General features: G+C 43.2%; 1 protein-coding gene across 36 annotated transcripts in view; it reads right to left on the reverse strand.

Annotated features, from left to right (window-relative positions):
- Window positions 1–862: 862 nt before the first annotated feature.
- IKZF1 (IKAROS family zinc finger 1) overlaps window positions 863–26,981 on the reverse strand; it is a 97,066-nt gene continuing 70,947 nt past the window's right edge. For 13 of the 36 annotated variants that reach the window (XM_070499072.1, XM_044778192.2, XM_044778193.2 and 10 more), the window contains 4 exons: window positions 22,448–22,615; window positions 17,970–18,095; window positions 13,679–13,813; window positions 863–5,340 (listed from right to left, as the gene is read on the reverse strand). In XM_070499072.1, the coding sequence (XP_070355173.1) occupies window positions 4,631–5,340; window positions 13,679–13,813; window positions 17,970–18,095; window positions 22,448–22,615 (1,139 nt within the window). In that variant the 3' untranslated portion in view covers window positions 863–4,630. The remainder of the gene's footprint in view (window positions 5,341–13,678; window positions 13,814–17,969; window positions 18,096–22,447; window positions 22,616–26,981) is intronic. The other 23 variants (XM_070499124.1, XM_044778201.2, XM_070500378.1 and 20 more) reach the window with 7 other exon arrangements.

Genomic DNA, 26,981 nt, shown 5'->3' on the forward strand with positions numbered 1-26,981 from the left:
GGTTATCTCTAAGCGAATGTAGATATTTTTTATTCTTTGGACCTGTGATCACTGAGAAATAACAAGGCACAGCTGTAACCAATTTTCAAATGGGTGTATCATCACATGTATCTATCCCACCAGCATGCTCGTTCAGTGAGGTCACCTGAGGAGGCAGAAAACTTCCTCGAAAGAAGCTGCCTTGGGCAACGATATTTTTGAAAGGCCCCCCTTGGGAACTGATGCCAGGGGTGATGTGAAACAGTACAATCTGCTTATTTCATTAGAGTTTCACCTCATTTGGATCAAATGTTGTACTATGTGAACTTGGTCACCTCATCTTATTTATTAGATCTGAACCCACATGATGTTTGGCTATTTATCCTAAAGGGACAGAGGATTTTACACATAGAGTGTTAGCAGTAACTCAGTTCTGTACAGAGCTGAGATGAGCCTTCCAGCATTGCCCAGCCCTGGCCTAAGTGAGCAGCTTTGCAGGGTGAGGACCATGAGAGGTGGCCACTGTGGTTAGTCACTGTCTTCTGGGCTCCCCCAGCTGTGGGCCTGGTACTCGGGGAATTATGCGGTGAGCTGTGAAGAGCCAGGAATGTATTTCTTGTTGCCCACTGCCTCCACCCACCCTTAAATCCACACTTTGAAGTCAAAGACTGAGACTTAGTACCCTGAGTCCAGCACTGCTTGGACAGGAGGCAGTCAGTCTGCTGAACTGAACTGCTGTGCTGGAAACATCATATGCCTACGATCACAAATGATTCTCAACTCAGGCCACACCAGCTCAAGGCCCACCACTGCCTTCTCTGAGTGGCGGAGTCCCAAGGGCCTTGTCTCATAGTCGTGTGGACTTCGTGCAATGGGGCAGACAGAGGATTTGGTGCGTTTATTTGTTCTATCACTACAGAAGGAGCATTTCAAAATGTGTACAAAAGGACTCTATTCCTCCAGGGGTATACCCCTTGTTCACAGCTAAGCAGAAATGATTTAACATCATCATAGAGGCAGACTGGAAATACAACTGCATTTTCTCATTTACAACATGTATTTGCCAGAATAGCAGTTAAAGACCTAAAGCTGCATTGGATACAAATAAATTGGACCTTAACAATCACCACACACAACATTGTAAAAAAGTGTATTAGAAAGTATTGGAAACAATATTGCATATTAACATCTGGTTACACGTGTTCACAGTGAATGCTATCGCACCAACGGCATATGTGCTTCTTTTTTCTGATGCCTGTACATCTTAAATAAGTCTGATTTTGGTTCATTTTAAAGTAAAAAAAAACCCACATTGAACTGAATGAGAGATATCTGGATTTTAAGTAGAGTTGAACCTTCATTATTGCCAGAACTTAAGAAGTGCAGGATAGAGAAATACATTTGCTTCATGACTTGTCTACATAAGTCCATTTCATCGTGCTTTTGTTTTGGCAAGAATATGACACTATAAGAGTCACAAAGTAATCAAAGCAAAACATGAAAAAGCACAAAAATAGGAAGAAAAAAACCCCAATCTGACATCTCCATAACAGGTAGCTCTCTTTCTCAACGAAGATTCTAAGATTCCATTACATGGTTGATCCTAAACTGGAAGTGAAACATGCTGGTATCTGAAGCGAGTGGTACTGGGACACACCCTTTGGAGATAAAGCAATGATAATGCAATTCTTTTTAGTGACTCTTCAATGAGGACCAGCCCGAGCTCTAAGGTACATGTTACAGCAGGGACCTGGGTGAGGGGCAGGTGTCCAGGATTTTCAAGTAGACGGAAGCTGGGCGACAGGGGCGGGGCAGGAACGCTACATAGCAATTTCTCATTGTGATCAACATATCACCCTGCTCCTAGTGACCCTCCTTTCTCTGATCTTTATTTTAAACACATGGAGAGCACATGAAGCCTAGGGACACTTCAGTACACAGTGGTTCCCAAGACACACACTCACGCCATCAAGCAACAGAACAAACCACAGAACAAAAAGGTGGGAGGTCATGCAAAATCCTACTTTTACCAGGTAGAAGAAAAACAGTAACAGCTTTTGGTGCAGAATATGGCCAGCTTTCAGACATAATTTAATTACTTGTTGACACTATATGAAACTTCCTTTAAATACAATAGTCTCAAAGAAAAATGGTGTTACAATACAAAACCACAACAAAAAGTGTGTAAATAGACAATTATCTTAGCTATAAAAGGCAGTAAGAAGAAGGGGAAAGCATTTTAGAAAAGAATTCCTGTAGCCACTATTTACAATTCTGGGTTAAATTTTGTTTGAAGCCATGGGGAGAAATAACTCCTTTCAACCAGTTGACTGTGGGATGGATGGAAAACAACACAGCAGGTGCAATTGGCCAGCAAACTGGAACTCTAAGAAGTCTTTCACCTTGAATATGTACATTCGGATGAGGTGTATCTTTCTCTGTAATTGCATACTGAACTACAGCTGTCAACAGACCAGCTCCTCTATCTGTTCCTTTATTCAGTGCATCAGTGTGCCACAGTCTAAATTATTACCATTTCGTTTATTTCCAGTTCCAAAATCACAGACCATTTTGTAAGCAAAGAAACCCATGACTCAAGAATGATATCTTTGTGGACTCCATCCTTTCAACAAAACTGAAATGCACATGAGAAGGTATGTTTCTGAAGACTGAAGGGGGATAATTCATTTATAGAATTTATAATGACTCCAAAGGAACAGGAGTCAGGCTCCAGACTGATGACTAGGATAATGCTTCCAGTGTTTTCATCTTTGGAAGACTTCCTAGACATCTGATTGGCTTAGAATTCATTTAGAGCAGTGATTCTCAGCTGGGGGCGATCTGCTCCCCAGGGGACATTTGGCAACATCTGGAGAAATTTTTAGTTGTCAATTGGGAGTGCTAATGGCATTTGTTGGGTAGCGAGCAGGGATCCTCCTAAATATCCTACAATACATAGGAGAATCCCCCACAACAAAGAATGATCCAGCCCCAAATGTCAACAGCACTGAGACTAAGAACCCTGGATTTAGATTAAATTTGGAGGTGTACAGTTGTTCTTCTGTTTCTTCATGTTCCCCTTGGGACAGTTTTGGTGAAGACAAGTACTGTAAACAATTGAAATTGTATGCTCTTCCTTCTCTAGGTGGTTGAGATGAATGTCCTTAATGACAGGGTTAGTCTTGAGGGAGACCCTTCCTGATTTGGACTAGAATCCCCAAACACCTCAGTGGGGCCTCAGAGAGCATTCCACGTCTTAGCATGGATGGGAAGGGCTCTCCCCTCCAGTGTCACTGGCCTCTTTCCTGTCAGACCTCGTGGTCTAGGCACAAGACTGCCCTGACCTTCCAATCCCCTAGGGAGAAAGGGCGTAGGGCCATGCAAACTATTTATGTGTGAGCACACAGCTGCTTTGTCCTTATGGGAGAGAGTTTGAGATTGCTTGAAAGTTTAGTTTCAAACAGGTAGGTTCTGTGTGTTAGCAATGTCTGCTGGGCTTCACTTGTCATATTTCCTTGATCTGAAAATTAATGGTCATTCTGAATCCTTCTTTCACAGGTTTTAAAACAACAATAATATACAGTGATGTCAGGTAAAGAAATTTACCAACAGTAAGAAATCCAGGCCTGTACCTACAAACAAAATGTGTGCTTAGTTCAAATGAGGTCTAGCATGGGTCTTCTGTAGGAAAACAGGCTTCTGGTCATAGGTAGAACCAGCCGGGGAAGGAATAAGTATCCAAAGAAATGAGTGTGGAAGTTGGTTAATAAAGCTTTGGTTTCTGAGGAATTTTACCGTTTGAGAGGTTCAAAAGAAATCATGGTCCAGATTTCAGGACTGGTGTTAAAAATGTAGTGATAGACTCATGGGGCCATTAAAGGCACGGGGATGACAAAGCAGAGCACAATGGTCTCCAGAGGTGCATTCATTCCACCTGACAACAAGCCCAGAAGGCGGAGCAGTCCTCTGAGCAACATCATAGAAGTATGGAAATCAAGAATGAGTCTAAAAGGCTCTCCCTTCCCCTTCCCCTTGCCCAGGGAGCCCAATAGTCACAACTTCTCCCCGATAATTTATTTTCCTGCAGAATATGACTTAGAACAATCCCTTCTTTTGACAATTGCCACCTTTCAGCCCTAGGTGCACGCACAGTTTGCAGGGCCTGCTGTGCTGGGGCACCTCCCAGGTCTGCTCACCGGCAGTGCTCACCAGGACAGCCACACTTCAGGGGCTGCACCCACTGCTTCTGGGGCCTTGGAAACCATATCAAGCATGTGATTCTTGTGCTTAGCATGGGAACTAGCTCCTTCCTTCCCAGGTTTTGGCCTGTTTTTATAAAATTCTCTCTGAAAAGGACCAATTGTTTGGAGGAGGGGAATTCCAGGAAGCCACAGGTGGGGGCTTTCAGCCGGCAGTCTAGGAGAACATCCAACAACACAGCAGTTTGGGGGCTCCAATTCTAACCCTGTATCTAACAATAAAAATCTCTTTGTTTTCAAAAGCAAATCAAATCCCAACCAACTTAGAAAAACAAAACAAAACACCACCAGGAATCAAAGCTCAATGGTCTTGTCCAGTCTGTGCTGCTGGCAGAAGGGAAGGCAGTGGCTCTGTACTCCCTTCGTTGTGGGGTCCACGCAGCAGAGGAGGTTTAGCTCATGTGGAAGCGGTGCTCCCCCCGTGTGATGTGGGATGAGAATTCGTACCTGTCCTGGCTGTGGTAGCCGCACATGTTGCACTCAAAAGGATCACGGAAGCCGTGGCAACCCATGTGGATGGTGTACATGACGTGGTCCAGGAAGAGCACCCTGCAGTGTTCGCACTTGTACACCTTCATCTGCTCCCCGCTCGTGCCGATCACCCGGAAGGCGTCCTGGGAGCTCTCGGAGGCTGCCCTCAGCACGTCGTAGGCAGGGTGCTCCTCCTTGATGGACAGACCATTGCGGGCATGGGGGTTGATGTGGTTGGTCAGGTAGATGAGGCTACCCCGCTGCTCCTCGGTATTGCTCTCGGTGTCCGTGGAGTCTTGGCAGCTGTTGCTCGGGGACGCCTCCCTCTCGGAGGACACTGACTTGGCCTTGGAGAGCAGCAGTAGATTCTCCACGGCGCTGTCCTGGGCGGAGTGGTTGGACCGCACAGGGCCCTCAGGGTGGGGCTTGTGGAGCTGGTATATAGGGCTGATGACTGGGCCTACCTCGGAGCTGCCCGGGGGTGTCTGCACCAGGGGGCGCAGTGACTCGGCCCCCAGGTAGCTGATGGCGTTATTGATGGCTTGGTCCATCACATGGGTCTGCATCATCTCATTCTCCTTCTCATAGCTGGCACTGCTGTCATAGGGCATGTCCGACAGGCACTTGTCCCCTGTGGGAAGTGGGTGAAAGTCAGTGAGGCCCAGATTTCCTAACTGTGTGGCAGCAACAGTTGAACTCTACACCCAGGCGGGGCACCCAACCTTGCGGTGTGCGTAGACATGCAATATGAACACCTCCCAAATAGAGCAGGGTGAGCTATCTCTGCCCTGTGGGCACAGAGCACAGGGATCTGCCTGGGGTTGGCATTTAAAGAAATCTTGTTGGACAAATTAACAAATGAACAGTTGAACCAAAGACAAGTGTGTCAATTTAAACAGCACACATTCAAATGGACTAAACCAATACTTGCCTTTTACTATGGATGGTATACTTAAACATTATTATATTTAATTTAAGATTAATATTTAAATGATGTATTTTCAATATGGTGTTCTAAGTATTTTAAAATAACTGGTCAATTTACCATAAATTTATTTAATTAAAATACATAATTATATGATTATTCACAATAATGTGCAATATATTTATTTAAAATAATATTATGTGACATTTTAAATTCATAACGTTAATGCTCTAGAATAAAACAATCAAAATATATACCTATATATTCTTTAAAATAAAACGATATCATTCTCATCAATAACACAAAGCTGGCTCTGACTTGTGGCGAGAGTTAAGAGGATATTCAGACTTAACATCTCCACATGCTCCTGCGCCTTGAATTCCACTTGCCTGCCAGTCGCTGGCAGCACTGGAGCCGCACGCTACAGAGAAATGTGGTGGGAAGATGGTGGCAAACCTAGGGAGCTACAGGGAGAAGGTGTGCCATTCATGTGTTCTTTCAAAAAATTAGTGAGCATGAGTGATGCCCAAGGAATTACTGCCAAGGACTCGTCAGCAATCGAGCTTTGCCTCAAGAGACTTACGATCTAACATCACAGTTTTTAGGACTAGACAAGCTCGCTTCCCCAGGAAAGGTGAAATCTGAGACCAGAGCTGGCTTCTTGTAATTAGCTTTTGAGTAAACATTTCCATTAAGAAATAAAAAATGAATTTCCTTGAAGATTCACTTTCTTGACATATTGGTTATAAGTTCAGTATGAAACGATGGCTTAACTAGCAGATTTGTTAATAAACTCTTCGCACTCTTATTGTCAGGGCTATTGATTTACTTTCCTTTCAGTGGTGGTTAATTAAGAAGTCAAACACATGAGGCCATCCACAGGCATGTCTAAACTGTCTACATTTTTCCATCACTCTGTTCCTTTCCTTCCTCGAACACATGCTCATCAAATGTCTACCATGGACCAGACAGGAGGGATAGAGAGGTGAGTAAGTAAAAATGGGCCCCATCCTCTTCAGCACACAGCTAAAAGGGAGACAGAAATTGAAGCAGGCTCACACAAACAGGGCATCCCAGTCTGAGAAGCCCTAAGAAGACAAAGGAAGGCTCGCTTCAAGTGTCATATGGCTTCTGACCTAGGAAGAGTCAGTCAGGTGCATGGGGTTTTGTGTCCTGGCTCTGGGAACAGCAAGAGGAAATCAAGGGGAGGAGCCTGGAGACGGTTGTCTAGTGAAGGTAGTGGGGCCAGAGTCCGGGTGGGGTGGGGCAGGGGCAGCATCAGGTCTGTAGGCAGGGCTAGACCAAGCTGAGGCTTTGTCCAAAGGGAAGTGGAGGCTACTGAAGGATGTGAAGGAAGGAAGTGCCCTTCTCAGTCACTGTGGGGAGAACAGATTGGGGAGGGGCAAAAGTAAGGAATTACTTTCAGGCTGTCCGGAATCAAGGTTTTGGCTGATGGCAGCTGGTCAGAGCGGTGGCAGGAGGATCCCCACACTCTACGCTGACACCTGACATGGAGCTCTGCTAGTTCTTAGCAACAGAAGGATAAACTACTCTGTAGTTCATAAACTTACTAAGGGTCCTTTTTTTAAAAAAAATCTGCGACCATTGATAATTGACCAGGAATATGCCCCATCCTAGTATAAAGTATCTTCAGTCTCATTTCATGCTTTGTAATGGATATTTATCACTTAACGGCCTGGCTTCCACTCATTCTAATCTACTGGTAGTCAGGAGTGGCACATGCCCTGATAATGGTATAGCGTGATCCCTGCACCGCAGAAAGAACACTTGCTGGTGGCCAGTCATACCCTCTGCAGAAACGCAGCAGAGTGCAATCTCTATGCAAGCTGGGCGGCAGGGATCACAGAAGTGGTGTTTCTCCATTAAGAGTTAGACGAAGCAATTGGACAGCATTACAGAAACCACATCACTTTTTCCTGTTTTTGTGTTGAGGTGCTAAATGTCTTGTTACGCTAACCTCAGAGCAGAATGAATCCATTCTGGCCTGTACCTCAGCCTATCCCTCTACCAAACCTAATCTAGCAAGGAGAGGAGGGGGAGGGGATTTTGTAGCCAATTCTGATAAATATAAAAGTGCTTAGAGCCCCACCAAAAATTGTGCTTTCCTACCTAATCACCCTGTTTCTCCCCAAAGTCATGGTTCTGTGGTTGTGGTTTCCCAAGCAATCACTGAAGTCTGTTGTTTTTAAAGTTGGTATCAACAACAAATGGACGTAGGAAAAAAACAACATATATTTCAGATTACCGTGGTATATTGAAACTACCCACAGAATTTCTCTTCCCTAATACTCCAAAAAGTGAGAAAAATAAAAACCCACAAAATTCACTTTGGCAATCAGCTACAGAAAGTAACATATTCTAATGACCTACATATTTAAAAACGTCAAGGAGCAAGGAAAGATAATTCTAGAATGAGATATATGGCAAAGCCTGGCTGCTGATCTCAGCCACCAAAAACATTAAGTATAAATCAACAAAATCCTTAGCAGTTTCCCTAATATCCTCATATGTGTAGAGAATCAATTCAAATAGGTGTCTTTTTCCACTTCTGATCAAAAAGCAGTTGGAAACTCTGCTAGCAAGAACCAGGTGACACTAGACAAGTGAGCGGTGAGGCTGGCTTCCTCGACAGGAGTGAAGTCTCAATGCTGTCCACTGAGGGGAAACGGCCCAACATCCCCGAGTATTCCTTTGTGTGCTGGGACACTCCCCAACCAGTGCAGTGATAACTGGTGTAGGGCATTGAAGCAAATCGCAGAATGAGGGAGGAGAGCAGAGAGAAAGTCTTTTAACGAAGACTGCACTTTGCCTCACCTGAACTCCTCCCTTCCCATCCTTGGCATTCTTTCAGGATTTAGAGAAGTCAATAGCTCTCACAGGAAAAAAAATGTCTCAGATATAGTGGGAAGAATGTTGAAATGTCAATCAAGCTATATCAGCCCAAGTAGAATAAGCAAGATGAAGAGAAATGTCGTGGTTACTGTGAAAATATTTTCTAGCAATACAATGGAAGAAAGGAAGTAAAACACAGACCAATGAGCCCATCCTAGTATGAAAGCTTAATTTAAGAGAGAGAGGAAATGTCCCATAATGGCTTTGTGACATGGACTCAATTAAAAAAAAAATACTGAAAGACAGCATGCTAAGACAACAGAATGAGAAGAAAGAGATTTCAAAGCTCAGGAAACACAATGAGGTCCAAAGCAGTATTATTACAGAATTAATATATGGATTAGAGGCAGCAAGTAGTATAACAGAAACTACCAAAAATGGAATTACTGACACAGAGGAAAAACAGAAGATAATAACAGTGAATAAACGTGAAAAAGAGAAAAAAAACCAACTTAAAGAAATGTTAACAGATATGGAAGACAAATTATCCAAAATTGGGACACCTGGTATCCCTGACTAGAGATCACAGTAGACAGAATAAAAGATGAATACACAAAAAAGAGAAATCATCAGAGATAAAGGCAAAAAAAGGGAATCCCCAGATTAACATGGCAGGGAATTTTTATTCAGAATGCAAAACCTCAAGACGCATCCTAGTTAGGGTATTTAAGGCTAAGCTCAGAGAAAGAACTCTTCCAGCATTCAAAGAGAAAACGGAAGTCTGGCCATCAGTCCTCATGGCAAGATCTAACCAGTTCTCAGTGGGAGAACAAGAGTGACCCCACCCCACACACACACCTTCAAGATGCTCCTCAAGTAGAAAGGGCCACAGGCAGATACCTCAAACACAGACAACTGTGGAAACAGAGCACCACAGAACCTTCCTGAAAGAAGCTGCTTGGATGTAAAGGCCAATTTGTGGAGAGACTACTCAAAACAAATAGAAATAGTACTAAAAGGACTGGGTCTATGTTGAATCTATTTAAATATAGAGTTAATAATTAATAGTTAAGCTATATATATAATAATTAATAGCTAAGCTAGGATTAGAGAATAGAATGTGAATATTATGAAGCTGGACAATGTAAAAATAATAATGAACAATAATAATAATTAAAAATAATATAACAGAGCATTTGGAAGTGGCATATGTCTTTATTTTTCAAACCAGTGAATCAGCAGATACTGCCTAAATCGAAACAAATGAATTAAAAAATGACTTGAAGGTCCGAATGTTTTTCATAATATATCTTCTTAATCTTGGAAAATCTTAGAAAAATCCTTTAAAAAATAATAGTTTTCTGCGAGAAAATATTTACTTGAAGATAAGCCAGCCCTCCAGTTTTTGTTGGTTCTTGTCCACCTCTTAAATTTAAGACATGTAAATATGATACTTTCATTTGAAGTAGCATCTATAATATGATAGAATCTTATAGAAGTATTTCTTTCACATGTATCTATCCATGTATTCATCATCCTATCCACTCACACACATGTGAATAGAAAGATATTTAGAATGATGCTCAGCTACTCTCAATATTGGTAATTTCTGGATGTCGGGTTTTGAGGTGATTTAAAAATAGTCATTTTTGCATTAAAATTCTTTATAGTAACCACGTGTCATTTTAATAATACAACAGTTTTTTCTTGAAAAAGAAGAAAATATACCAAGATAATTATAATGGGTAGCAGAAATATTGATCATTTTAATTTTCCTCTTCTATTTCCTGTTCCCTATTTTAAAAATTTTCTCATTACAATCAACAAACAGACTAAAAACAACAACTGGTAGTGCTATGTAATAGTATCCCTTTTCTGATGGGCTTCATCGATCCTGATGAGCTGTATCTGATTATTCTCAGAAGAGGAGATCTTTGATGATATAATGGTGAGGAATGTTGCTGGCAAATACTTATTTACAATTATGCCAAAGATAAATTAAAAAACTGTAAATCACAGATCACATATCAATTAAGCAAAAATATGTGCCATTCGGAGCAATATTCACCATGAAAATAATATCATCTTACATTTTTAAGGTGCTTTCTAGTATCCAGAGCACTGCCACACCCATCATCCCATTTGATCCTCAGAATAGCAATGGGAAGGAGGCAGGGTGGGAGGCATCACACTCATTTCGCAGCTGGGGATGCTGAGTCCAGTGATATACTCAAGGTCACCAGCCAGTCATAGCTGGAGCTGGACCCTGAACCCAGGTCTCTTAAATGCAAACCTGCAGCTCTTTCAACTCCACCACTATTAGGCCAGTACATATGATGATAGCTGCATTCCTACCACTCTGTCTGAATTTATATAAAGGGTAAACTCAACATCTAGAGGTTAAGAGGGACCTTAGAGATCCACTTCCTTTTTTATTTTCGAGATAGAGAAACTGTGATGAGTTAGGAGTGGTTGATTGAAATCCCATCAAACTGAAGTGAGGGGAGTCATTATTCCTCAGGGCAAGGAGAGGCATTATTCTGGAGATGAACTGCCAATCACCAGGTTCTAGGTAAACACCTAGCGGATACAGAGCCGCTTCAGGCTTCGGAGCCCTTCTTGCCAAATTCTACTCTGCCATCCTCGTCCAACTGTTCCCAATACACTTCTCCTGTGTACTCCACTTCTCCCCAGGAGACTGCTTTTTCATCTTAGGTTTGCTTAATCAGAGCTGGTTTTCTTTCCATTTTTTTTTTTTTTTAACATGGAAGCATCTAAATCTCAAGACAATTAAATTGTGGTCTCACCTGAGGTGGCCATCGTAGTTTCACAGAGTCTCATTTGGTTTGAAGTTTCTAAAAGCTAAAAGGGGCTGCACATGTTCATTTTCAAAGCCCTTGGCATTCTCCAGTTTGCCAGCCTGAAGGAAGAAGTCACGCCCAGCTGCCCACGGTCAGTGACCCTTAGCAATCCCCGAATACACTTGCTGCTCTGTCTCTGCTCCATCTCTCTGAGCTCTCTCTCCCCATCACACATTGCCTGTCAGGGAGGAGCCTGGATGAGTGCTACCTTCTCACCTCAGCCCGCTGTGACTGAAATCCCACCACCAACAGCCTACCCTCTGCACCTGACTCATTCCTACTCTGCTCAGGAAATGGAAGGTCTCCCTTGCTCTCACCATCTAAAAGCTCACATTTATGTGGGCAACTCCCCACATGGTGTCTCTAGGCAGTGGTTTGCAAAAGTTTTTTTTAACTAAATCCTTCCTTCCCCCACCCCTCCCAACCCTCAACCTATGACAAACTTCTATTTAAAACCTGATCAAATGGAGTCTATTTTCAGTGCAAGAGGGAAGCTGGAGCCCCAAGAACTTGGACTCTGCATTGTCCTCCTGTCCTTTCCTGTAGGACAGCAGGCATCCTCTGGAACCCCAGGCTTCATTAACCATTAACTCCATTCTACATTCATCTTTTCTCTCAACACTCATTTCTCAGGCTCCCATGTGGCATCTACATCAGGAAGTCCTTGAAACTTAGCAGATCAAAACCAGAACTCTATCTTTTTCCAGAACCTGGCTTTATCACTTCTGCAAATGGCACACTACTCTACTAGAGTCACCATGATTCATGGTTTCCGTCACCCAATTCCTGTGCTGACCCTTACATTCCACTCTCACCAAACTTCCCTCGTCCATACCTTCCTTTCTTCACGCCTATCACTACCACCCCAGTGCTCTTCTTTTTCCATTCACTTATTGGCACTTTCCGTCTCTGTTTTCCAAGATGTTGCTCCAATTAAAAATATGTCAATGGTTTTTTCTGCCTACCAAATTAAGGATACATTTCTTACCTTGGCATTCAAAGGTCATTCATCCTGTGCCCAGGGTTTAGTGGGACTTTATTTTTATTGTTTCCCTGAGAGTATGAGTTAGCCCAGAACATACCCTGCTCCTCAATCATGTCCCACATGTCCCCACTCCAGCCCCCATAACCAGCATCACCATTTCTCTTTATTTTTATCTGCCTGCCCAGAATTCTCTCCCATTCTTCCATTATCAGTAATGTACTGAAATCCTATTCCTCCGTCAAGGTCACTTTCAGCTTCATGAAACTTTTATTGATCCTCTTCCCTGGATATGACCCTCTCACTGTGATCCTCTCCCCTAGACAAGACCCTCTCCGCCATGGTCTCTTTCCTGGATATGACTCTCCCCGCCATGGTCCTCTTTCCTTGACCTGACCCACCCCCATGGTGTCTTTCTCAGACATGACCCTCCCACCACGGTCCTCTTTCCACATTAGATAATAGTTGACCTTCATATTGAGGGTTTCTAGATGTTCTCACATCCTTGGTGTTAATTTATGTTCACAAAAATCTGTGAGATAAGTAAAGAATGGAACCAAGGCTTGGAGAGGTCAAGTAATTTTGCCACAGTGAGAGTGTTAACATGTGGCTGTGCACTGATAACCTCAGGTTGGTCCCCAAGCCTGGTGCATTTCTACTCTTACATCTGACTAGATGTCATTCTTCCTGCACTTGTAAGTGTCTGGCCATGGCCCGTGGTTATAGGAGCATTTGTCTATCATCTACACTGGACAACAAGCTCCTGGAGGAAAGGGCTACCCCACTTCTTCTTTTATCCCTCAAAGTATCTGGCACAGGTAGAGGTTCAACGGTGAAAATAGCAATCTTAGTTGTGTTCCCTCTTCACTAGGCCCTTCTTGTGGGCCAGCTGCTGTGCAATTGTGTCCATTAAACCTTCAGAGTTGCCCACATGGGAGCATTATGAGCTCAATGTGAAAAATGAGCATCTGAAGCTTAGAGAGGCTGCTCAGGCAGAGGGTGTCCGGGCTGTGTGGTGAGCCCCTGGCTGAGCCAGGCCCACGCTCCTGACCCTGTGCACACTGACTCGGCCACCCTCAGATGGACACGAAGTGTCCATAGGTAGATCTCACCAAGTGCCCTGGGCACTGCAAGACCACATCTAGGAAAAACTACTGGTAGAAGATTTGTTATTTTTAAGAGGCCTAGTGGAAAAAATTCTATGATATTTAAGAAATGTTGAGCTTACCAAATTTTATTTTTTAAAAATGAGATTCTCTTTCTTTCTTCTACTCTCAACTAATTACCAACTGAGTCTAAAACACCCGCATAGTTGTTTTTTAAGAGACAGCAAACGTTTAACTCTTACCAACAAATTTCTGAGGCATAGAGCTCTTACGTTTGGCGACGTTACTTGCTAGTCTGTCCAGCACGAGGGATCTTTCTGATCCTATCTTGCACAGGTCTTCTGCCATTTCACTGTGATTAGCTTCTTCTTTAATGACTAAAGTCAAAGACAGTTAGAGAGGCCAGTTTAGAAACGCTTACTGTGAAAGGATTCAGTTGCGTCCAGTGTTAAATCTGACATTTGTTAAGTGCCTACAAGAGCCAGGACCTTCGAAGAAATTATTTCTAATCTTGCCAGCAACCCTGCCAGAGAGACAGAGACCAATCACAGCCACCTGCTAATGATGTCTGGACACCACGTATCATCCCCCAAGACCAAAGGAAGAAGCCCCACCACTGTCACCAGAAGCTGGACTGCGATTAATTAATTGTGTCCCTTTGCCAAGTCCTCTTAACTTTTCAAAATACTCCCAAATCCACTAACTTAGTTTATCCTGACAACAGTCCCCTGAGAATCAAAGAACGGTCAAAGCTGGAAATGATCTAAGGGTCCCACTCCATCTACTGGCACAGCGATGTGAGATGCAAAAGAAGCATGGCGGCTCAAAATGCTCCAGGAAATCCAGACAACATGGGGAGAGAACCAGAGCTCTGATCCCTGAACACACAGCAGTTGAGAAAATCGATTAACACCTGCACACTGGAGAAAATCTAGAAATTGTGGAGGTAAATATTGATGCAGGGACTATTTCTCGTTGATCTTTATTTTTCTCTATTGTCCCTTTCTTTCTATAACTGAAGATACAACTTTGTATCCTGCATAATTTCATCTATATTCTAGTCTTTATGGTTAGACTTTTGGAAATTTAACTCCTTCATCTCCCTGCAATTTATCCTAATGTATAAGGAGCTGAAAATGTAAACTGATTATCTTCCAAATAGCCAATCAATTCTTCTAACACCGTTTCTGAACAGTCCATTTAAATCCCACCTCCTGTGCTCCCTCCTTTCTTAGATACGACATGCTGACTTATCACAGCTCTTCGGAAGTTTATCCATTTCCAGTATTGACTTGCCTGTCTATTCTTCAAAGAGTTCCACATTATAGCTACATTTTAATATAGCACTGGACATCACTCTTCTTTTAAAAAAATGCCAATTCCCTCATTTATTTTTCCAGAGACACTTCATGATAGTCCAATAACATTTACAGACCAATGTTACGTTAAAACCATGCCTTGATTTGGGAGGACACACGTGTCCAGTGTCCAGCCCTCTCTCCCTCTTCAATCTTCCATGTTTTTTTTTTGCCTCAGTGTGGTTTTGTAGTTTTCTTAATTATGTCCTGCATTTACCTGCTAAAATTATTTCTAAGTATTTTATGTCGTCATTGCTATTATGAATGCCACTTTGAAAACACATTTCAAATCTGTTACTATCGTTGCTATACGTAATTTTTTAACATCTGAAGTGTGTGTTTCTTATTTAATGGGCAAAAATAATAGCTCGCACCCTGATTTATATAGGGAGACACATAAAACCCTTAAAGTCCAGTTGCACTGGCAGAATTCCTTATGTGTCTGTCCTTCCCTGCAAAGTAGGGCACTGGTGCCTGCCCAGGGTGCCTACAGCACCTCTAGCGGGATTTCCACTCCAACAGGCCACGAGACCTTCTGGGACCCTCAGAGTTGTCACACTGAGGGACAAATGGGGCCAAAGCTCCAGGATCGCTGGCTATTCAACCCTTGATGTACTTCCCTTAAGGGCATCTAACACAATTTGTGCACCTAAGGCTCAAGAGAAACTTATGTTTTCCGAAAAGACATCAGGAAATTATAACAGATGACAAAGAAGTCTTTTACTAAATACAATTATATTCAGAGAAATTAATCTTTTCTATATCTTATAAGATAGGCTTTGTTTGGACCTAATCCAAAGGAATGGCCCCAACCTGAGTGGGATTAGAGGGCCAAGAGGCTGCTTGGGTGTCCCTCTGAATTCTGATGGGAGCTGGTCTTGCGGGGTGTGGGAAGGACAGGAGATGGGAGATGCACAGCAAGCTAAGTGGCCAAGGCCCCCAGCCCCCTGCCTGCCCGCCGTGTCCCAGATGTAGTCTTGCAGGACTTTGGTTAAAGTTTGCCTATGGATTCCCTCAACACTCCCTTCAACCAGCACTAACTGCACATGAGAAGCCTTCTTATCTCCTGGGGATAGGAGCATAAAGCCATCACTGTGGTGTCCCAAATAATCCAATCACCAAAGGGAATAAATGAACATTTTCGGATTACATTGATTCTGACCACAGGGTTAAGATTTAATATATGTATCGCTGACAGACAAGCTCACTGACATCTGCAGCCAACAGAGGAGAATTAGGTTTCAGGTGAGAATCCTTCGGAGACCTGAACTTGCATGTTCAGTGAAGTGCACGATGCACGTCTCTGCTCCCTGCTCTCACATCTGCTCCTTCTCTCGGGCATCTCTCAGAGCAGTTCCGTGAGGTTGGCCACACACGGATTATCACTCCCACTTAAGAGACGAGCCCTGGGTCATATTTAAAAACAGATTTAGAGATGAAACCAGAACCCAGGTTTCAGTGAAGGGATGCTGTTTGTCCCCTGGAAGAAGGTCTCAGCCTGCTGTGACTTCATGGTCTGCTTCTTTAGCAATGAAAACGGTGGAGAAAACCAATCGATTCTGTCCATGTCTCTTGTCCATTTTGTCTTCTCAATTCCATGTGTATAGTTTTAAGGGGAAATTCAGATTACTGTATTCAATAGGGATTGGTATCGCCGATAAGTCCTAAGTAAATATCTGTTGAGTGGATAAACGGCTTATTTAAACATTAATCAGAAGTATTTACTTCCAAGACCCATCAATTTATTTTTCACAGAAAAATACAATATCTGAGTATTTACATTTTATTTTATTATAATTCTCCTCTCATCCCTTAATCTCCTACCTTGGGGTCTGGCCACAAATTGATAACTCATAAATTATTATTATTTTAATATCTAGTTTCCTTTCTTAAACTAACCTTCAATACCTTTCCATTCTAGAAATAGACCTTAGACTTTGATAAAAGCTAAACAATAACTTAATGGAATCTCCCCATTTTACCGGTAAGAAAATGAAGGTCCAGAGAAATCAGCTGTGAGCCCTAGATCGACAGCAGGTAGGTGGGGAGACAGCACAGGCCACGTGACACGCTGCCTCTCGATGCCAACGATACTGGATTTTCAGGACTTCATTCTGACCATTCTTTCCCCTGCCCCCATTTGCATTAACGATCTGAGTATTCCTGAATGTACTTACTACTACTGAAGTGTACACTTAAAAATGGTTAAGATAGTAAGTTTTACGTCATGTGTATTTTACCACAATAAAAGAATAAAATAAAATTAAAAATTTGAAAACAATAATCTGAGTGTTCCCTGGTGGATTTTCCATTATGAACCATTCATTAAGGTCAGAAAGCCGGGTAAGGTTCAATAAATTCTGAACTATTAATTTAACTTCTACTGCTCAGTCCAATGATGATTTTTGCAGTGCTACTGCTAAATGAACAGTGTTTTGAACGAAGTTAGCTTCAGTTGATCTATTCGCCAATTTCTTATGTCTTAAAAAGTCAAAAAGGTGCCTTTTATAACACTGCCGTCCCTCTGAGTAAGGTCAGCCTCCTTCGGCACTATCTCTTTCCATCTTTCACTTTACATTATCTAAGACTGGAGTCAAGTGCCATCTCGTAATGCAATATACAGAGAAGCATCAAAGCTCATAAGAAAAAAGCAACTTTTCCTTGAATCCTCTGACACCCGCAATACTGTCAACTGTCAGGCTTACTCCCTCGTTCCAGGGAGATGCTGGTGCCAAAGAATGGAAACACCGCCTGAAAGCCCTTATTTGATCAACTTCATGAAAACAGTTTTTAAAGCAAGACTTCACATGTTATTCTGATTACTAGGCACAAGGAAACAATCGATACTCCAGGTTAAAAAAAATACCCCCCCCAAAAAAATCCCAGAACTTTCAAGGGTCACTACTATCTTAGAAGCTTCCCCAGATGTCAAGAGGGAGGAGTTTTAAGGTCAAACTATTTCTGGTGGGATGAAGACGTGGAAAGTAGGGAAGGAAGTGTAGTGTGTTCCTAGTGAAACTGTGTGATTTTAGCGGGCAAAAACTTCCCTCCATCCCAGGGCGGCGGCGCAGCAGGCCTGCGTTGTGCTCCCAGCGCTGCGTGCAGGGGGCCTTCTTCGCCGCGTGCTGGGGAGGGAGAGCCAGTGCCAGGCTCGCCTCGTGCCTTCAGCGCTTACCTGGGTACAGCGTGCCTGGAAGGCCCATGCTCTGCAAGTAGTTGTGGCAGCGCTCTTTATGTTCCTCTAAAGAGCTTCGCTGTTTATAGCTTCGGCCACAATATCCACATTTGTGAGGTTTACCAACTGCAGAAAACACAATTGAGTTCAAGACCCCAATTAAATATCGGCCTTAGGTGTAATGGGAATGCATGCAATACAATTATTACCAAAAAGTCAAAAAAATTCTACTCTTGAGAGCTAAAAGCATTATGGACTCAGTCAAAATTACTGAATTTAAAAATGTTAATGCCCAGGGGTTTCCTTGATTGTACTAAGAACGCCTGTGACTTGTTTCTTCTTAATTTGTCCACTGTACTGACTATCAAATTCTCACCTACTTAAATCACAGGAGTCTGTCCTTTACCTGGAGGAAACGAACCACCGCAGTGTTAGAATGTGGATTTGAACAACTGGACAGAGACGTGAGGAAGGGCCCCTGTTGCTAGATAATATCTGGATTCACCTCTTAAAGTTGGACTCTTTTGTCCATGTCTCTGCTGGGGGCCAGGTTTGGCATGACACTGTCGCAGATCTAGTGCAACCAAAGTGAATTCAATTCCAGGGTGCTAAACTGGATAATTTGAGGTCTCTAGGAAACTAGAGTGGATAAACATTTTATTTCCAAAATGTATTTTCTTGTTCTAACTTAGAAAAGTTCTGTTTTCCTCCCCAAAGAACTTAAGGATAGTGTGGCTTCCAGATCAGCCCTGTCCAACAGAATTTACTATGAAGACGGAAGTGTTCTCTATCTGTGCTGTCCAATATGGTAGCCATTGTGTGTTCAATAGGGTGGCAACCAGCAATGTGTGGGTATTGAGCATTCGAAGTATGGCCAGTGTCACTGAGGACTGAAGTTTTAATTTTATTTAATTCTAATTGGTTAAAATTAAAATTTAAATACCACATATGGCTATTGGGTACTGTATGGAGCAGTGCTGTTCTATACAATGAGTTTAGTTCTTCTTGAATTTTATTGAACGGTATTTTAGGAGAAGATGACTAGTATGAATTTGCATCACATCTAAGTTTAAAGACTTTAATAGATAACATTTTAAGAGATGACATGGATAAAGGATCTTCACTTACTTATATAAGGAATGTAAATTTCCATCCTAAGACCAGAATCTTCTACTTCCTTCTCATGTTATTAGATTTCACATATTTGAGAATATTATATAAAAATCAATACCATCCAAATAGGAATGTTTGGTAAAATGGTTCAACCAAAGTTTATATTGGTTAAATCTCTTTCTTAGTTGAACAGAAGCTATGGTTCACAACGACTAAGAGGAAAACCAAAATTTGACTTCTGGAACATTTAATAGAGGAAGAAAGGGATCTTTCTTTATCTGCAGAAAATGTTGCATCCCTAACATCAGGTAAATAATGTTGAAATATACAATGTTGCCTAAAATTGCACATTTTATTGAGTACTGCCTTTACAAATTAATATAATGTAGATAACCACTCAATATCCTTTCTTGAAAAGCCATAACTTTAGCAAATTCCTATATATATGGCATGGTGTCTGAATACCCATTTTTCTGAGTATATGATTGATTTTAACCCTGCAACATAAGAACTAAAGTATATCTTGAAGCACAGCCCAGTCTTCTGCAGGAAAGAAAGTCTCTAGCTATGTTTGCAACTTCCAGAAAAAACAGCGAAGAAGGAAAGGGGATCCTTTCCCTACCCTACCGGACTGCCCAAGCTCCTCTTGTCATCAGTATGGGACAAATTCTATAGCTCTATCATCACTGACGTGTTGATCTTTGGAACCTCCGGCCACCACCAGTTGCTATAAAGTTGATCATGGTTTTCAGTGGAATGGAAGAGTGACTCTTTCACAATGGAAACCAATGTGGCAACACTTGAGTTCGCAGACAAAGGCTGAGTCTTCATGTCACTCTAGTGAAATTATCTTGTAGAACCTAAATCACTGCCTTTTCCAAGAGCTACATGTCAATGGTACTTTCAGATGATAGAATCACCAGCAGCCCTGGATCAATGATGGTTTTCTCACTAGGGTATCATCTATTAGCTCATCAGTGGGTCCATAATAGAAATAAACTGTCTAAAGTCTATCACTGTTATATATAATTACTCAATAAATTAGCCATACTTAGAGAAGGATACCATCATCTCTCAAATGACATAAACAGGCATGGAGCCAGAAGAACCTAAAATACTGCATTAGATGTTCTTAACTTCACAACAGGAAAGAAAGGAGCAGCATCTTTTAAGGACTGACACGCAAGTGGGATTTCTGTTGCAAGTCAGAGGAATCTGGGGATTACGATGATATGGTTGGTGCCAAACTTAGGACGAGCCTGGTATTTTCTGCCTACATGGGAAGTTGTGCTTCCTATTAACCCCAATGTGGTACTACTGTGAATTGTGTTGATGTCTATTTGATCCTTATGAATGATACATGTGAAGTTTCTTGGTCCTAGATCCCCTGACTAGGCACTGTATGCAAACCATATAATTGTCACATCTGAAGCCTATTCAGACCTAATTTGTCATTTAGTTCCTTGCATGCCTTCACCTCTGGGTGGGACAACACACATGCTCCTTATTATCAACATATGTAAACATTTAAAAATGCTCACTGTCACGTTGTCATCATCCCACTTTGGGGATCTGTTCTCCCTGTCCCCCGCAGCAAAGCCCTCCCCAACTCTGAGCACACATCCTGCCCCCGATGGGGAGGTGGTGGCATTGGCCCTTCCGTTATCCCTTGCTGACCTGCCCGCTCTATTGGAGGAGCAACTCCTTGGCTCTGTATAGCTCCTTTCTTGGAAGATTTTAGGAAGCTCACCCAAGTCATCACAGTTTTCTTCTTAGGAGCATTTTGGGAGCTTCCTCCATGCTGACTATCAGAAATGAGACCAGAATGAGAGGAGATGGCTTAGCTGAACACGTGAGAGAAGTAGCATTCCCAGGACCCTGTGACTTATCTCCCTCTTGCGTCCTGGATGAACTTGCAGGTACCACTTGCAGGAGAAGACCAAATTTCGACAACACTTGCTAAAATGTGGATCACTCACAGAATTACACATTCATCTGGAACTTCTCTGAAGGTAAATTTTAGAAACGTACCATTTGGCATTGACTCAAGCTCCCCCTTCCACCGGAAGTCTCTCCTGACACCTCCCAGCCCAAGACCTACTGTCCCCTCTCTGTGCTCCCACCATCCCCTTGAATGCCTGTGTCATGGCGCTTGTACCCCACCTGTCTCTGGGGTGCTCAGTAAATGCGTGACAAAGAAATGACACAAGGAAGAGGGCTCTAAAACCCAATATTAACTACACTCATCGCATTTGGGGGAGACAGCCTGAACCCAGGAGAACCCTCCCCAAGGGCATGGCGTCCCCTCCTCTGGGAGGTGCCTCCTATAGTGCTGCCTTGGGGATGTCAGGAAGGAGCTGATCTGAAGCTTCTTCCTTCCCATAACGCCCTGCTCAGCAGAAGTCGAGGATAACCAGATAGTCTGGACGGTGAGCTCCACGAGGGCAGAGGTGAGGGCCCGTCATCTCCCGCTCCCAGAGCCTCCCAGGGTGTTACGTCAAATATCCCTGCTGGATGGCATGCGCGGCACAGCACACAGGCCCTACACTTTCTTCCTCTGACCTGGAAGATTATGGGGCCACTTGATAATGAGATAGCAAAGAAGACTTCTCAGGAGGCAGAAGATCTAATCTAATCAAAGGCGGATTTGTGCTTCACAGGTTGGGAATGTTTCAAGAATTGTTGGGTGTTCATGCTAATTATGATCTAGCTGAGACTCTGGATTATTTGGGATGCATTTATTAGAAGCTGGTAACAGCTCCAAACTGGCCTCTCCAACCGAGGCCTCCACTGGCTTCTGGTGTGAGAGTGACACTCGGGCCCAGTTGGGGTGGTGTGTCCTCAGGTAACAGGCATCCACCCACTCAGGACAGATAACGGCAGGCCCTGAACCATCGTATCTATCACCTTTCCAAAGAAAACTATCCCAATGATCGCCACTGAAACACTGTGTGAAACCGTAATAAGTGTGGCTTAACAACTGACATAAAGAAATGCATCTGGAAGCTGTTCGGGCACAGCAGCACACTCAGTACAAGTCCAGCTGGCAAAAGCCTTTTAAAAAAACCGCACTTACCTGACAAAACGGGATGAGGAGGCCTCTCTTGAAATACTCTAAGGTGAGACTTCTGTGTGTGTGATTTCCCCACCCACCTCCTCTGTCTCAGTGGAAAATCAGAGAATACAAGGGAGAGAGGGGGAGACCGATGGCACAGTCAGTGGCAGCCAATCCCCGACGGAGGGCTGTGCCCCGGGACCAGGCCAGCCAAGAAGGAGGGCTCCTGTGCACATGCGACGTGGGGCCCTGGGACACCTGGGCGGCCTCCGAGTCCCTCAGAGCCTGGGCCTTTGCCCAGAGCACCTACCAGAGTGCGTCCTCAGGTGGCCTGTGAGGGCATCCCTCCGGCGGCATGCGTAGTTGCAGAGGTGGCACTTGAAGGGCTTCTCCCCGGAGTGTAACTTGATGTGCCGGAGCAGGTTGCCTTTCTGAGTGAAGGAGGCCCCACACTGATTGCACTGGAAAGGCCGTTCTCCTGGGAGGAGAGGAGGGGCAGTCGGTGAGACAAAACTCGGCGCCGAGACAAGAGGGGGACTCGGCGAGAAAGTTGTTTCCCACGGGGCCCGGTGACTTCCACCGGCTGCAGGTTTGATAGAACATGAGGCTTTCAGACTAAACCTGCCAGCTCCTTAACGCTTCACTGGTTGGGTCAATTTGATCTGAAAATCTAATTTTTTTTCCCTAAATCAGAATGGCACATCACAATGCAAATTCAAACTCATTTAAATAAAGTGACTGCAACATTTTGTGATGAAGAGCCACTCTTCCTGATCAGCAGTTTTGGAATAAACCAATATCCAATTTTGCGTGTTGTGGCATTTGGTGGGGTTTTTAATGTGGCTTTTTTCAAAGGGTCTTTAAAATATGCCACTGAAGCAGCAAAATAAAAAGGAAACTCATTAAAAATGCATTTCAGGATCACAAGTTCATTTCAGCGTTACATTCTTATATTTAAATGAAAGGCACTTCATTATAACAGTTATAATAACTTCTTTTCATTTACATTTTCCCTGTATCCTCCCTTTCAATTTCTTCTCCATTACCTGTCTGTCCCTACACAGGCAAATCAGGAGAGAGACAGACAGAGGGAGTGTGAGGAGAGAGCGGGAGAGGGAGAAAGATTGAATAAAATGAGAAGTTAAGAAACTGTGAAGGAAGCTCCACATCGTCCAGAGAAAAGTCCCGAATCTCGCTGCAGCAGGGCATCAGAATCAGAGCTGCACTGAGGTTTCTAGCTTTCTGCTTTCCTAGCAAATCCTAAAATCTTTAAGCTATTATTGGTCTATATTCACAGAAGACACCTTATCCTTGCAGTACGAATCTTCTAAGGGATGCATTTAGTCGCTATTAGGAATTCTTCTGGGGGTGGCACTATGGAGCTGTGACTACGGAAACATCTGAACCTCTCCTGTGTGTGGCAGCCTGCGTTCCCTCCATTCTGGATCCAACAAAGGGACAGGCAGCTATCTGTGAGAAAGAGGCATGCTATCAAGCAGTCATAGGTCCGAGAATCTAAATCGATGAAGATTTCACTCAGCGCTCACAGAAAAGAGTGCTCCATTTGTCACGTTTAAGTAAACATTAAAGCTCTTTTGAAGACAAATGCATTTTTTTAGACGAAGAGCTGTAGGTGACCGCGATATCTGGTGTTGAGATACCATGAAAATATACTTCCTACTAACAACTTTCTCTTAGGAAAAAAGAATGTATTAGAACGTATATTTAACAATTTTCCTAATTGAGTAACATGATTTTGGCGAACAAGGCAGCACTTATCAAAAGCGACTAAGTAGAAGCATATCTGGCACTACCAAAATCTACACCAGATTAAATTTAAAAGTTTGTACGGCACCTGAATTTTAATGATTATCATCATTTTTATTTTTAAGTGGGCAGCGTAGATGTGCTATTGTAAAAATTGCAACTAATTTACAATCAAATTCAATTATAGACCAATTGGAGGGATACTGATACTAACCAGGGTGTATTCGGTATTTTCCCAAGTCTATGTCTGGATTGGACTTGGCTGAGCAGAGAAAGGATTTAAAGTCAAGCAGGTGGGAAGATAATGGTGAAACTAACTATAACTAGATCTCTGAGCTACAAGCCTGTATTGCATGAGGAGATTAAAATAGCTGGTAGCAGGTAGCCCCGAGGAGCGTCCAATAGACAGAGATCATTTAATCATCTATTAGAAACCCTTCTGGGCTTTCATGGCACACACGCGCATGAATGTGTGTGTTCAACTCCAAGTGGGCAAAAGGAAAAAGAGAAGTAACGTGGTCACTGTGTGCAGGGAGACCTGAGGGGTGGGGGAGAATATGCCTCCAACCACAGTTCTCATTCTAACGGGGGGACCCTCAGGCTGGGTGTTCCAGAAAGACAGTTGGGAGATCTCATGCCATAAAAATGCTTATGATAAGGAGGCACGACACTCCTGGTGACACGAATGTGTTCTGTTGTGACCCAAAGATAGTGAGCCCAACCCTACGCTGTGTGAAGTACCCCTTCCACACTGAGCAGGTGCTAGAACTCTTTGCTTCTACTCAGGTCTGAATCCTGGAGGGAAAACCCAGGTAGGACCCTGCAGTGGAGCCAATGTCTTGGAAAGAGCAGCAAGTCAGCTGAGATAGAAAGGACAGATCATTACAGCCACATCCTTTCTCAGAACAGGGCAGGAAGGAGGCCGTTTCTTCAAGAGTGAAATCTGTCTTCTACTTTGAATCAATAGTTCTTGTGTGTCCTGCTGTGCCTGGTGTCTTAATCCTGCTGGCAAGCTTTCCTGGAAATCTATTTGTTTCTTATTGTCAGTGCTTGCACGAATATGTAACACAGGGAGGGAATGGGGACTCCTGAAGAAAGTGTTCCCTGAAGTGACAACACAGAGTGTCCAACTCAAGGCAGTTTCCCTTTGGAGGTGTTGACAGGAAAGGGAGATGACTCCGGAGCTGGAAGATAGAATACGGCCCACGTCATTTTGTGTTCTGTTGGCCAATGTCAATCGCTTCTCTTCTGCAGGTCAATAGCTTGCTTATTGTAGCTAAGTAAGATCAAGTTTCTCCAAGGTTGTATTGTCTTTTATTTAATCGAGATGAGGACTTTAACATCATTAATTCAAAATTTAGTTTTTAATCCCAGTGACTCTATAGATGGGCCATTTCAGGGATTCTGTAAGAATGTTTGAGCCTTTTTAAATAACTTAATTGGGTAAAAAAGAAAGTCTTCATGGATGCCTACATTATAAAATTTCTGAGGGTATATCAGAAGGAGAATTAAAAAATATACCTAAACTGCAAGAATTGACGTGGGCCTATTGCGACCACACCTTGGAGCAGCATTCCAGTTCCATGCTGTTATGCAGCACAGTGACAGTGCCTTCTCTCCTCACAGGTGGGAACAGAGTAGGCACAGGACCATACGGAACAACCGTAATTCAGACACTCATCTTGATCTTGATTGTTTAAAAATCTCATCATTAGGAATAATGCTGCACATTTACGTGGCCGTGTTTCCCTGCGGTTCATGATTCCTTCAGACCACTCTTCCCTCTAATTCTCACATTTACCCTGAGATGTGGGCGGGAAAACCATCACTACTACACTCGAATTAAAAACATGAAACTGAGCAGTGAAACTAGGGAAGTGGGGTGGTGGTATCAACGAACCACTTAGACAATGACACCAACGGCACCTCACCGAGGGGGTGACACGGGCAGAGGCGAGGGTTCTACCAGGGGAGACTGCTCCTGCAGTCTACCAGGGAAGGAAGCCCTGGTGTGCTGGCTCAACTCGGTGCTGGGCACTTGCAAGTCCTGCTTCCTGGGGGAAATTTGTTAGGTGGTACCTAGTCTCCCAGATGAAGAGCCCTCTGATACGGGACTGTCTAGTTTGCTACTCCACTGCACCAGTGCCACTATCTACAGGTGCTCTGCGTCCATGCTCCAGCACCCCCAGGATCTTCCAGGGTCTGAATCAGAGGCCGCAATTTCACAGGATGCCCGAGTGATTTATATGCCCTTAATGTTTGAGAAGCACTGCGCTAGAAATGGTTTAAAGTTAGAGACTTCAGGGCAGAGTCGGTGGTTAGCAAAGCATGCTTTTCTAACACATATCACTCAGATCCTAGGAAAATGAAAACCTTTCTAGCATGTGCAGCTACTCAAACCTGGTTTGGCCAGTGTATTTCTGTATCTGCCTGTGACCCTCTATATTTATGCAAGTGGAAACGCATTATGAAGGCAATCCATAAGTTCATTGTTTCAGGTGTTCTGTTTTTAAATGAAAGGCGAGGCAGGAACTATAAAACTGATGGTGTGTATGTCCCTAGTTCTGGAATTTACTTGTTCTGTGAGTGGAGAGCTCTGTGTTGGTGTGCACTTGGCACTTAGCCGCTATTAGTAGGGAGAGGTGGGCTACCTCTCCCAGGCAAACGGCTGGGCTACCCTGCCTATCTATCCTTGGTAGGTTTATTCTTTAAACACAATTATTCTTTTTATCAGGGCAGGCAGTCATTATATTTTGGCAATTTAGTATGCCAGAATTTGATTCATTTATCAAATATTTATCTAAGACTTTTCACTGTATAGTCAGGTTTTACATGAATTAGCAGGAAGGTCCACTCCTCTATCAGGAGTGTATTACCACGGGTCCCAGTGCATGCACTTCAAGGTCCTCATTGCAAAAGGGGAGAGCATGATGACTCTCAGGCAAGCCTAACTTAGGGCTGGAGGTGATCGGTTTATTTCCCTGGATAATGTGAGAATTAAGGGACACGTTAGGAAAAGTCAAGTTTGCTTAATTTTAGAAGTTACGTTTTTATTGAAAAGGAATGTTTAGTGAAAA

Source organism: Equus asinus, chromosome 1 (genome assembly GCF_041296235.1).
Source record: "Equus asinus isolate D_3611 breed Donkey chromosome 1, EquAss-T2T_v2, whole genome shotgun sequence".
NCBI lineage: Eukaryota > Metazoa > Chordata > Mammalia > Perissodactyla > Equidae > Equus > Equus asinus.